Source organism: Acanthochromis polyacanthus, chromosome 21 (genome assembly GCF_021347895.1).
Source record: "Acanthochromis polyacanthus isolate Apoly-LR-REF ecotype Palm Island chromosome 21, KAUST_Apoly_ChrSc, whole genome shotgun sequence".
Classification (NCBI taxonomy): Eukaryota; Metazoa; Chordata; class Actinopteri; family Pomacentridae; genus Acanthochromis; species Acanthochromis polyacanthus.
Window position 1 is genome coordinate 9,824,214 of NC_067133.1, and position 13,279 is coordinate 9,837,492.

Here is a 13,279-nt window from a genome sequence, read left to right on the forward strand (position 1 = left end):
CAGGTTTTTGCTCACATTGAAATCTGAGGCTACTTGAACAGCTATATCTCAGGAGCCATCAAAGATAAAAGCCTGAAATTTTCACTGTAATTTCTGATCACGTCATTGATTCAGAGTCTGTAATGTTAGACAAGTAGATCAAACAATCTTTGATTATGGGTGAGTTGAAATATGAAACAAAATCTTATGAAATGTTCCATCTTTGAGCTCATATTAACAAAAAATACTGATAATGCAGAAGTCAACTAGTGATATTTTCTGAACCAGATGTAGCTGCATGTCATCATAGTGTGAAATAAAACATATAGAATACTTTAGATATGAAATAATTGGCTACAAAGATTTCAAAGTAAAGTTATTTTGTTGAACAAGTTGAACCACTAAAACTTAAAATATTGCTAGATAATCTGAGTTTCACAATGATTCTCCGTCTATAACTAAGAATCTTTATTGTTGTTGTTTTTTTGGAATATGGACAAATTTTGTATTTTCATTCCTTGTGTGAATGCAGGCTCCAAAATAGGACTTTTTTGTGGCACGCTCAGTGTTTTGTTGTTGTTTTCTTTTCATTCAGCTCACCCCTAACCAAAGACTATTTATTCTACTTGTCTAATATTGCAGATTCTGAATCAATGACATGATGAGAAATAACTGTGAATATTTCAGGCTTTTATCTTTAATAGTTCCTGAGATATTGTTATTCAAACAGCCTCAAAATTTCAAAGTAAGAAAAAATTGTGCCCAAAGTGGTTCGACTGGCATTTTTAAAAAAAATTATATTCTCAAAAAGTATCTGATATATCACGCTAAAATTTCACAAATGTCTTCAAAAATGTCCAAATGTAATTTGGTTAACGTTTCTGGCAAATCAGATCATTTAAATCAATTGAAAAGACGCAATTATCAGTCCAAAAGCTGCAACAAAATCAATGGAAGTCTCGATTCTTCCCTCTGATTCATGGAGCTTCACAGCAATTTTTCGCTTCAATTCAGCATCCTGAAAGTTTTAGCTCACTCTCACTGCCCTCCTACACTCATTTTTCAGACAAAAATCTTAGAACAAACCAGCACACAGACACAGTTAGCTGCTAGCTGGTGAACTTTGCAGAGAGTTTATCAGCCGAGGAGCCAGATATTTCCCTCAGGAGCTGGTGGAGACCAAAACCAGAGCTGAAACCGAGCCGATACTGGACTTAGAGCAGCCGAGCTATAGTATTCTCTTTGAAACTTCCCACATTTGTGATTTCCACAAGAAAGATTTGGATGTTTTGCTACTTATGTCCCTAGGGAAGCTCAGGCCAACAAGTCGGTGGTTTGTATGATAAAGTCAAAGTAATCCGATTACTTCCACCCACAAAAATTCAACACACTGCTTGTTTTCAAGTGATGGAAGCCGTGTGGTTAAGAAAAAATGTTTGGATTGCTCAGCTTCTGTGTCATTTATACAGGAAATCATGCGAAAAGCCTGTGAATAACATGACTAGTAGCACATCCCAGCTGACACATGTCATATGTAACATGATGGGGAACATGGCCTCAGTGTTTTGTGGTGTTTTGACTGAGCAGGAAGGGTTTTACAGGGTGTCAGGGAGGCGTGAGTTTGAACAGATCAAGCCTCTCGAGCAGCTGTAATCGTTGAGGTTTCTGTCCAGATGCCAAACGTGGTTGTGCAGAAAAGCCCGAGGTTGGGTTTATTCACACAAAACTGTGCATGGCTCGACTCTCGCTGTCATTCTCATGCAAAAATCTCACCCCGTCTGAACGCTGGCTGCCTTCTGCGCCTGTACACGTCCACAGCTACTGAGCTGGCAGCAGGGATCCAAGCCAGGGAAAAGTTATTTGTGTTTGCCCGGACTTGTTCTGTTCACTCTGCAATTAGTTACCCGACAGCTTTTAGAAGATGGAGCTGTTTTATCTGTAAATAATATCATTTAAATGCTCTTCATCATAGAGAAGAGATGCCGTTTATGATTATTTTCGCTGTACGAAAAAGAGAAGCCTGATTTTGTCTGTCATGTTTTGGTTTTTAGTTTGCTAGTTTCTAAACATCCAAGTAAGGGTTGCTACTGAAACACATTTAAATGCCAATTTGAGAGTCAGGTTGTGCATTGTCATTTTCATGCCTCAAAGATGTTCTTTCAGATTTACGTCAGGCGACATTCGTCCAGGTCAGGGGTTTTTTGTCCTTTAGGTGGCTCTCAGGCTCGGATAATCCTCTTCTTTAAAATTCTGAGTGTTGTTCATCATCATGTCAGCCAGTTTTCTGTTTTGTCCACAAATATTCATGGTGCTGTCTATAAATTCCCACCTCCGTGCTTCACTGTCAGGACTATACATTCATTGTAGTACTCCATCTGAGCCAACAAGTTTATCTCGGTCTCATCTCACCTTAGGATGTGATCTCAACAGTCAGCAAAGTTTAATTTTGACAGTTTTGTACCAAACAGCAAGCAAAGGTTTTTTTCTTTGGGCATCATCCATAAAGGTTGATATTATGAAGATTGTTTGAGCTTCACAGAAACTCTGATTTCCACTTTTAACTCTTGTGCCAACTCTGGAGCACTTCTGCTGCTGTTTTTTAGAGCTAGATTATGAAAGTAGTGCGCTGTCTGCGGCGTAGTTTTTGGAGGATTTCCACTGCAGAGCTGATTGGTGGTACTATGGCTCCTTCTATACCTCCTGATTTCTGTTGACACTGTTTTTCCACTGATTTTCACTTGATCTTCCTGGATCCTTTTCCATCTTTGTAAAGCCTCACAATCAGATTTTTCGGTTTCACTGGCAGTTCTATTACACGGGGAGCCATGATGAAGAGATGCAGACAGACACAGCCAAAGCTAAAAAGGTTCTGGTGTTCACAGCTCATTTTATTATCATGTTCATGCAGTTAGATTGGTTGGAAATGACAGGTGGGCTCACTTTTATTGTACCGAGTTTCTACTTTGAGGCCTATATATTTTCAATTTAGTCTTTATCAAGTGTTTGTTTTTGATTGTTCAGAAGAGGAAATACTTTACTGTTCAACTTAGAAGCAATGCAGCTACTGAGAGGTGACTCACTTTTGGATTTTCTGACATTTAAGTGATTTTGTTTATGAGTCAGGAGTCTGACTCACTTGATATTTACGTGTATCCTTACATTTACAAAACATTTTCTGAAAAATTCAGCATGGTTATTTGTCTCCATGTGTGCTTTGATGCACATTTATATTCCTGACTTTAAATAACGTTTTGAAATTAGCAAATTAAAAGAGTTGCACGGCCTTGTAGGCGTTTGCTCTCTTTGACTTTTTCACTTATCTTTTAAATGCAGCATGAGAATCTGGTGGTCTGCTTTCCTGACTAGGACATGCTGTGTTTTTACTTCATGTTCTGTAAATTTCCCACATCCTACTAAACTGCTGCACTCTCCTCTCAGGGCTGGAAGTGGCACAGTCCAGCTTGTTACTGGGTGGGTGAAGATCTTCTCACCTTTGAAGAAGCCAGAAAGTCCTGCGAAGACCAAGGAGCCGCCTTGGTTACCATCACTGACAGGTGGATAAAACCACATACTGGACAACAGGCTAATGATTACAGGACATTTCAGTGTCTCCTGTCAGTGCCGCCTCCCTTAAAGCTGCTTTTATCCCCAAAGGTTCGAGCAGGCCTTCGCCAACAGCCTGGTGTTCGGTCGCTCCGGAGATTCCTTCTGGATCGGACTCCATGATCAGAAGGGTTCTTTCCACTGGCTCAGCGGAGATGAAGTTTCCTACACCAACTGGAACCGAGACCAGCCAGGTAGGATGTCCAGCTGGTTACCTCATGACCTGGTTGTCAAAGCACAACATTATAAAGATCATCTTTACTGTGGAGCAGCTTTAACGTCAGATATTATGGATATAAATCATCAGCTTTCATTAGCAGTAAAGGGAAATTCGTGTTGTTCAAAAAAAGATTTACCAGTCAGCATATTGGCATGTTTGTCTTAGTTGGTTTGCTTTTCGTTGGTTTACAACCTGTACATGGAATTATATATTTCTTACTACAGCTTATGATTTTAATCACTCAGTCGGTTCAAATGTTTCCTTGATTTAACCGATAACGCCTCACTCTGGACTCGTACTTTAGTCCTGCACGTCTATGGAAATACCACAACCATGACTAGAAGGAGAGAGAACAAAAGTACTTACAGTTTTTCATTTATTTATAAATGTCTTGTTGGTTCTCTGTTGAAACACAGCCTGCAGTTCAATCAAAAACTCACAGACTTTTTTGTCATGTCACTATTGGTTGTAGCTGAGTTCCATGTAGCTTTATGATAGTGCTGAAATGCATTGAATTTTTTAGTTTAAATTTTCCTTTTTTTTTTTTTTTTTTTTTTTACAGATTCTGGTTGCTTCAAATGGTTTATTTTTTGGGAGAAATTTGAAATGAGACACATTGAATATAGCAATTTTGATGAAATATCCCTGTTTAAAACCTAGATTTGCTTAATTTTTCAAATGGAACTGGAGATTAGTTTGATGGAAGGTTGAAAATCTAATGATTCCTTCTGTTTTACAGTTTCAGAGTCTGATAAATTGTGTAATTTTAAAAAGAAAACATGCCTTTAAAACTCCCTAGTGGGCTTCCCGGTTCGTAGAGTTGAAGCATGGGTAGGCATCATCATTGTTTTGCCATAACTGGGGAAAAAATTCTGAGCAAACCTGTCAGCATGTTGTAAATCAAGAGTAAACTATAGCTCTGCGCTCCTATAGTCCTGACACTGTTTTCAGACTTCAGAAGATCTAACCCATGACCAATGCTTTCAGCCAATTACAGGGCTTTTTACTCATTAGATGACACAGTATAAACAGTCATGGAAAGTAAAACACTGGCTTTAGATGGAGGACTTTCGCTTGGGAGGTTGGGGTTCGAATCCCAACCCACAGAAAAACCACGACTTACAGGTTGAAGCTCATGTAGTAGGAGTCTGTCTTCCACATTTCTGCCAACTTGTTTCATCTCTTGCTTTTTACATCTGCTGTATTCTTTTTATTTTACCTGCTGTTTCTTTTTTGGGGTTGTTATACGCGGCCTTCTCAACCCACCGCCTGTTTGTTCCTTTATTCCTTTTCACTGTGCTGAGTTCACTTCCTTGAGGGGGCTATTAAAGTTTCATCTAATCTGATAATGTAGCTGGAGATTTTCAGTTCAGGCCAAAACATGAGCCAATTTTGGGTTCAAGAAGAAAACATATTGGACCCAGGTGTTTATTTCTTCAGCCAAAATACAGATTTAGACCTACTTCCTGATATACGGATTTGGCTCTAAAGCAGCTTTGATTAACAAACAGACTGCATATAGAAGAAAATCAGCAGCAGGGGCTAAGTGTTAATGTGAATTTAATGCATTAAAACTGGAATACCTGCGACAAAAAAACACGTCTGAGCTCCGGCGTCCAACAAACTGTCACTCTGAGCAGCAAACAGAGAAGGAATCCACTTGTAAAATACAGACTATCACTGGAATTCAGATTCACAACGGCTATAATTTCTGAACCGAACCTGGAGACGTGATCACAAAACAGATGTGGGCGAAGCGTCTGGCTGCAGAGGCACCGATGGATCCAAAGATGCGAACCGTCTGACCTGTGAGCAGATTGAAGTCAGTTTGCTTGGCTGGTTGAAGGTTTCCAGTTCAGCGACTAATAGAAAGATAACCCAAAGACCTCTCCTTGTTCTCTTGATTTACATGCACAGAGACATGTTAAAATGTGTGGAAAATGATCTAAATATTGAAATAAAACAGGCTCATCCCTTAAAAAAACAAAAACAACCAACTGCTGTTTTAGAGTCCAGGCAGGAGTGACCAGATGTGGTGCTTGTGTTTTGAGCATCTCATGTCCACATTTTGTTTTCCCTCCGCTACATGTTCCTCTCTGCATTTCCACTCGTTTCATCAGCGCTGCCTCTTTTTCCTCCCTCGGCTCACCTACCCCGTATCTATTTCAGCGAGCATCGGTGGCGGCGCCTGCGTTTCCATGGCGACGGGCTTCGCAACAGGTCTGTGGGAGGTGAAGGAGTGTGCGTCATCCAAGGCCAAATTCATCTGCCGGCAGAACCAGGACACGTCGCTGAGCCCCGAGCCTCCCGTCCCTCAGCCCACCCCCAGCCTCAGCGGATCCTGCCCCAACGGGTGGAAGAGCGCCAGCGAACTGCGATACTGCTACAAGGTCAATAACGGGGATGTGTCGCATCCACTGGGGTCTTCCTGCAAGTTTTTAGTGCAGTTTTGCAAATGCTTCATGCAAATATTTGCCTTTTTGGTTTTATTAGATAGGTACAGTTGAGAGGCGGACAGGAAAGTAGGGAGAAGAGTGGGGGGAAGACATGCAGTAAAGGAGCATGAGCGGGAATCAGACCCAGGCCACTGTATCGGGGACTAGCCCCTCCTCAACCGGATGAGCTGTCTGGGGGCCTCAATATTTATCTTTTTCCAATTTAGAGACAAATATTCACCAAAAAAAGTAGTTTCACTGATGTTTTGCACAAGTTCATCATCTTCTCAAGTGAAAAATAATGTAGTTTTCCAAGTGTCTTCTCCAGTGTGATAATATATTACAATTATAACTGCCTTTCATCTAAATTTGTGTCATAAATTTAATTTCTTAAGATATTTTTTGCAACTTGCTGCATTTATAATAAGTTGTCTTGTTCAGCAACTATGTAATAAATTCAGTTTTAATGGTTTAATATCATAAATGCACATAATAAACTATGTTTTTAGCATTAAGAGTGCTTAAAAATAGATTTTTAGAGGCTTAAATACTGCAGTGTATGTAGCAACACATGCAAAACTTTTCACAGCATTAAATTTGGATATTTCCCCAAAAAATATTTAAGCAGTTTTAGCTTGATATACAAACTTTCTGAGATATCTCTTTAAAAATTGCCCTTTGATCCACTTTTAGTAGGATTTTTTTTTGCACATTGAAATTTAACGCTGTTGGAACGACAAAATTTCAGGAACTATTCTTTCTCATCATGTTATTGGTTCAGAGTCTGGATGAGTCCATTAAATAATCATGAAATGTTACAATTTTGGTCTTATATTAATAAAAAAATGATAATGCAGATGTCAGCTAAAACGCACTAAAAGATCTTTTCAGATATTTAAAGCCCATTTTTTAATTCTTTGCAATTTTCTGTCATGTTATGAAAGTAATTTGTTAAAAAAAACTGTAACAAAAATGGAAGACAACAATGGCGTGTTGACTAAAATAGTTATTTCTTAAAAATGTACATCAAACAACAGAACAAAGAAACCATGCTGCTGGAGAAGGGCAGCTCCAGTTCAGCTTCCTGGTTGAATGACGGAGGATTAATAAGCAGAATCACCGGGTCTTCTGCAAAACAAGACAGGGACATCTAGTGTGCTGGAGGAGGGTCGTCGTAAATTTTTCTCGAGACCCAACCATAGATAACACTAGGATTGGAAGTAACAGCTTCTTTTACATGAGCATTGCATTCGCATGCAGTTACACCTCTGTCACCTGTGTGCAGGTGTTCCATTACCCTCAGCTGGAGCAAAAGCTGAGTTGGCTGCAGGCTCACCTGTTCTGTCAGAGACATGGAGCCAATCTGCTGAGCATCAGCAGCCCTGAGGAGGAGCACTTTGTTCTGCAGATTCTGCACGAGAAATTCGGGTGGGTTTGGACTCCTAATTGATCATATGTAATCATGATGACGACGATGTTTTTAAAGATGATGATGCGACCCGCAGAGAGTCAGAGGAGCATGAGCAGCACTGGTTCTGGATCGGACTGAACCGCAGGAACCCCATGGACAATGGCAGCTGGAAGTGGAGTGATGGACTCTCTGTGAGTAGCAGCAACATTCAGTTTACCTGTTCACCGACACATTCCTGAAATACAATCTGCTGACTCTTTGTTTGTGTCTCAGGTAACGTATCAGAACTTCGGCCGCTACTACTACAACATTCGTCAGTGTGCTGCTACAGATCTGGGCACGATGACCTGGCTGGCCATGCACTGTGACTCTGAGTTAGACTGGATCTGCAAGATCCCCAGAGGTAAAGCCTGGACCTTTTCTTTCATCTGTGAACCCTCGTGTTGTCCTTACCAAAAATGTTGCTGCTTTGTCTGAAAAAAATCCAAAAATCCAAAAAAAATTCCCCAAATTTATAAAAATTTGCAAAATCTTCAGGAAGAAAATTCCTGAAAAGTAAAGTATACAAGAGCAAAATCACTTCAGCGTTATAATGATTAAAAATTGCATTATCAGAGCATCCCAGTAACTCAGCTGGTTGAGCGGGCGACCCATGAACAGGGGCTATTGTCCCTGATGCAATGAGTTTGAATCCAGCCCTTGGATCTTTGCTGCAGGCCCTCCCCCCATTCTCCTCCTTACTTTCCTGTCTCTCTCCTTTGTCCTAAATACAGTGGTGGAAATAAGTTTTCGGACACCCATACATTTACATGTATATCGCATTACAAAGAATAGAACAGAACTTTATTTGTCATTGCAACAAAAATACAAATTACTGATGGTGGGAGCTGCCATGCAAGGCGCTAACCACACCCCATCAGGAGCAATTAGGGGTTAGGTGTCTTGCTCAGGGACACCTAGACGTGAGCATAACGGGCCGGGGATCAAACCAGCAACCCCCCGGTTGCAAGATGGCCACTCTACTCACTGAGCTATGCCACAAGGTGCTCTTCAAGTGCAATTTATTTTAGTGCAACCACAGCTATAAAAATAAACAAATCTAAAAAAAAGCCATTAAAAACTTAAAATTGATTGGTTCCATAATAATAAGAATTTTCAGCATTGGGTCATTTTGGTACCATTTAGTTTTATTAGTTTTTCTTGTAGACAATAAATTCAAAAATATATAATTTTTGTCATTTCAGGGTGTCCAGAACTTTTTCTGTTTGACTCTTGGGTGTTAAAGGGTTAAAGAAAAAAAAAGGTGGACATATGAAATATTAGGGAAAAATGAAAAAAGGATTTTAATGTCAGTAGTTTATACTAACTTTGGTCGCATTGAATTCCTGCTTTGGGGCTTCTATTTTTAATATAGTCAACGCAAACTCTTAGTTTAATTTTACATAAGACCAAACAGCTCTACTGTTAAACTTACAGATGATGCAATTCCTGTAAGGTGACATTTAAGTGATACTGAAGAAGGGTTTATATTGTATATTGTATTTCATTCATACATTTTCTCTTGTGTGCGTGTTTTAGGTCGTGTTGAGAAGCTACCAGAAGACGCAGAAGGTTTGTTTTATTTTCTTAGCTCTCATTTACTCAATTTTTATTTATTTTTTTAGCATGCTGTAATTATCTCCTGACTATTAAAATCTCCTACAATGTGTCACCCCTGGCCTCTCATCTTTCAGGCACCAGTACACCAGAGTGGATTAGCTTCCAGGAGGCCGAGTATAAATTTTTCGACCACCGACCACTTGGGATCAGGCCCAGAGGATTTGCTCCTGGTTTGAGTCCTCGCTAGCCTCCGTCCACTCTGCTGAGGAGGAAGCTTTCCTGGCCAACACTTTACGCAAGGCATGGTGCACTTTTTAAAAATGTTCATCATCATTTGTAGGAGTTCATTTAATGCCTGAATGCGATCGATCACCACTGTCTTGGCAAGCGAGCAGAATCCAGGTTTATAACTGCGAACAGGCCCGGACTGCCAATAGGGAGAGGCGGACTTTTCCCGGTGGCCTGCCTCCTTATTGGCCTGCCTGGACAGGCCAGCCACGGACTGGCAGGCCAATGAAAAAAATTTAATCGGCTTTTTGGCAGACAGGCCAGAGACAGCAGCGCTAGAAGCCTTACAGAGTACACGCCCACCCTCCTGTCACTCACACAAAGCAAGTGCTCTGAGCTCTAAATCAGAAGGATAGGGATTGGTCAAAGTGACATTTTTTAGAAGAAACGTGCCATGATTGGTTAGTTGCTTTATGGCCCGCCCCTTCATAGCGACAACGGGGAAGCATGCACTGCAGAGCGGGGATATGAGAGTGAGGCGAGAGAGTGGAAGGAGAGAAGATTATGGAGCACCCTTAAGTTTACAAACGGTCGGTTCTTCTCAATGACGACCATTAAACAATATTTGTAGAGAAATGAATCAAATAATTATTACACCTTTGTTCCTACATGGTGATGGAAATGAAATGCTAATTTTAATGCACAAAATATGGTGAGTCTGGCCCACATAAGCTCCACAGGTGTCAGGTGGGTTGCAGGAAGCCTGAAAACGTTTGAGACCCCCTCTTCAGGTAGGATAGGCAGTTGACTTACAATTTTCAGTTATAAAATGAACATTGGCGTTTGCATATACTATTAGCTATGACCAGCTGACATCTAAATGATTTGCTGACAAAATAATATATTTTTTTTAATTCCACATGTTATATAAATAATAGGAAAAGGAAAACATTGGAAAAATTGGTGAGGGTAGTGAAGAGATTACAGAAGAGAAAAGTACTGGACTGTATGGAGCTGTCGTTATGGTTGTGTTAATAGACTTGCTGTCTGTTTAGTAGTGTTGTAATTGCTATAACATAACTGTAAAAGGCATATTTTTGGAAGGAAAAAACAAAATTTTGGTGCATTATCCCACGTGACACAACCCTTGCGGTGGCGGAAGTGGCCTGACTGATTGGAAATCTCCCGGCCTGAATTTCTTTCCCAGTCCGGCCCTGAAACTGTGAGAAATACCAAACAATTAGGAAACAACGTGTGAAATTCACAGCAGATCATGGTGTTTATGTTCTGCATAGCAACCACAATATGTAGTATGAAATGATTATATATTTAAAGGACTGCTGCTCTGGTTCTCTCTGATTTTTAGATGACAAAGATGGAGGGGGACAACTGGTGGTTGGGGCTTCACACGTACGAAAACGACGGACGCTTCCATTGGTCCGACCACTCGGTGCTTAATTACGTTTCCTGGGCCCTCGGGAGGCCGCATCCAATCAGCAGAGATCGCAGATGTGTCCACCTGTCCGCCAGCAAAGGTAAGAGCAGCCACAAAGACAGACTTTAAGGGAAGAAATCCAATACATTTGACATGAGTCGGTGTTTTTTACACCCGAACAGCGGATTGGTCCGACCAGAAGTGCCACTCTGACCTGCCCTACATCTGTAAGAGAGTGAACGTCACAGGAACGATGCCTCCGACTCCATCATCCCCCACCCACCCGCTGGATGCCCTGATGGGTGGTCTTCATATCAGCATAAGGTAACTTCCCCTCCCATGTCCTGTACACACACACAAATCTACAAGACTACAAACATGCACAGGACACACTGAAATAGTTTAGTGTCGTTTTTGTTGGGTTGCCCATTGACAGAACCAGGGCTGTGCACAGACGCTGGACTTTTTTAAGCACACAGTACTTGATTCAAGTTGCATGGTCTGCCTTTAAGTTGTTGAACTCTCTGAACTCACAAGCAGTTTATGTGTCTGTTAGTCGCAAGCAAGCAACGGTTTCACAGTTGTGCCAAAGAGTGCAGTCTTTTCTGTTTTTTTACAGAATCTGGTTAAAACAAGCAAGTTGTTTTTTGGCAGACTTTTAAATGAGACAAGTGATTTCGATAAATATCCTAATTTGAAACTTGGATCATGTTAATCAAGGACCTCTGGAAAGTTTTAAATCCAAGGATTTCTCATTCATGTTTTAAACCCATTAAACTTTGGGGTTCAGAAGATTAAAGGATGTAAGGTGTCTAGTTTGCATCAAATAACTTTATCATACAGGCCATACACCTGCAGTCAGTTGATTTTTGACCATTGCGTTAATTGCCAAATATATTCATCTTCATTTTATTTGTTTGAGTACTTTTTGAAGAAAGAAAGCTTCTTAAATGTGGATATTTTCTTTTTTTCTTCCTCCTCTATGGCAGTCAATTGAATATCTTTGAATTGTGGACAAAACAAGACATATGACATCTTGGGATTTGGGAAACACATTTTTTCACCAATTGTTTGTACTTTTATAAAATTTTATACATTTATTGATCATTTAATCAATAAAACAATCAACAAATGAAGCTTCTATTGAAATAATCCTTAGTTGCAACCCTAGTAGGCAGTGAAGTGTATAAAATACAGTAGAAAAGAAGAAGAATTTTAGGTTTTCTGTCATGCAGCCTAACATAGCTAACCTCAGATGTGCTTTTCTGTAGTGCTTCAGAGTGTTTGACCAGTCTTACCGGGTCACTTGGTCAGCAGCCAAGCTGAAATGCGAGATACAGGGAGGTGTTCTGGCAGTGGTGTCCAATCATTTGGAGCAAGGTAATTACAGCGGAGCATGACGCTGGGGAGAGGAGATGTTCCATAATCACACATGCTCTCTGTCATTTACCGTATTCTCTTCCTGGCAGCTTTTGTCACCACTTTGCTAAACAACGCCAGCGCTGACCTCTGGGTGGGTCTGACCTCGGACTCTAAAGGTCACTTCCACTGGGCTAAGGCTGGCCTGCTCAGCTACACCTACTGGGGGCCTGGAGAGCCGCTCGACAACAGTGGACCACATCACAACAGGACGCCGGTAACCACAACACTCACAAGTCACTACGGACATAATCAATACATAAAATAAAATGGTCTGAAATTGATCGATTTAGTGAATTTCAAGACAAACAATGTAAGTATAAGTTACTCTGTGAAAACATGCAACAACTATTCACCAGCGCAGCAACAACACAAATTACGAATTAAAGGGGAACTTCGGTTTTTTTTCAACCTGGAGTCTGTTTTCATTTGTCATTTCATACATGTGAGTGATGGGGGAATGAATTTTCAACATAGCTCCAGTATTTAGCCAGACAGACAGCTTAGCAGCTCAGCTAGCAGCTCAGCTAGCAAAAAGTATGGGGCAACTTGCCCCCCGCGTCAAAGTCTGCCCTAACATGCTTTTTGCCCCACACTGACCGGCTCGGATAGTCTCAATGAGTGTCCCACAACATACTAGAGATGAGAAGTGAACGAAAACCTCCACATTATTTGGCGATTGCTCTTTGTTGTGGTCTGTATCCAAATCTCAGGACGCTAGAAAGCAAATCTCGTTCCGAAATCGTGCGAGAACTCGCGCGATTTTGGAATGAGATTTGCTTTCAGTGTGGGGAAAAAAGCACGTTAGGGCGGACTTTGACGCGGGGGGGCCAGCTGCCCCATACTTTTCGCTAGCTGAGCTGCTAGCTGAGCTGCTAAGCTGCCTGCCTGGCTAAATACTGGAGCTATGTCAAAAATTAATTTCTCTATCACTCACATGTATGAAATGA

General features: G+C 40.8%; 1 protein-coding gene across 1 annotated transcript in view; it reads left to right on the forward strand.

Moving 5' to 3' along the window:
* The window catches only part of mrc2 (mannose receptor, C type 2), a 49,296-nt gene that overhangs the window by 26,425 nt on the left and 9,592 nt on the right, over nucleotides 1-13,279 (forward strand). Inside the window, 14 exon segments of the mRNA XM_022193628.2 lie at nucleotides 3,418-3,533; nucleotides 3,634-3,776; nucleotides 5,972-6,192; nucleotides 7,523-7,665; nucleotides 7,743-7,839; nucleotides 7,922-8,051; nucleotides 9,227-9,259; nucleotides 9,382-9,441; nucleotides 9,444-9,547; nucleotides 10,842-11,010; nucleotides 11,093-11,185; nucleotides 11,188-11,234; nucleotides 12,182-12,290; nucleotides 12,380-12,546. Coding sequence (XP_022049320.2) covers nucleotides 3,418-3,533; nucleotides 3,634-3,776; nucleotides 5,972-6,192; nucleotides 7,523-7,665; nucleotides 7,743-7,839; nucleotides 7,922-8,051; nucleotides 9,227-9,259; nucleotides 9,382-9,441; nucleotides 9,444-9,547; nucleotides 10,842-11,010; nucleotides 11,093-11,185; nucleotides 11,188-11,234; nucleotides 12,182-12,290; nucleotides 12,380-12,546 — 1,632 coding nt within the window.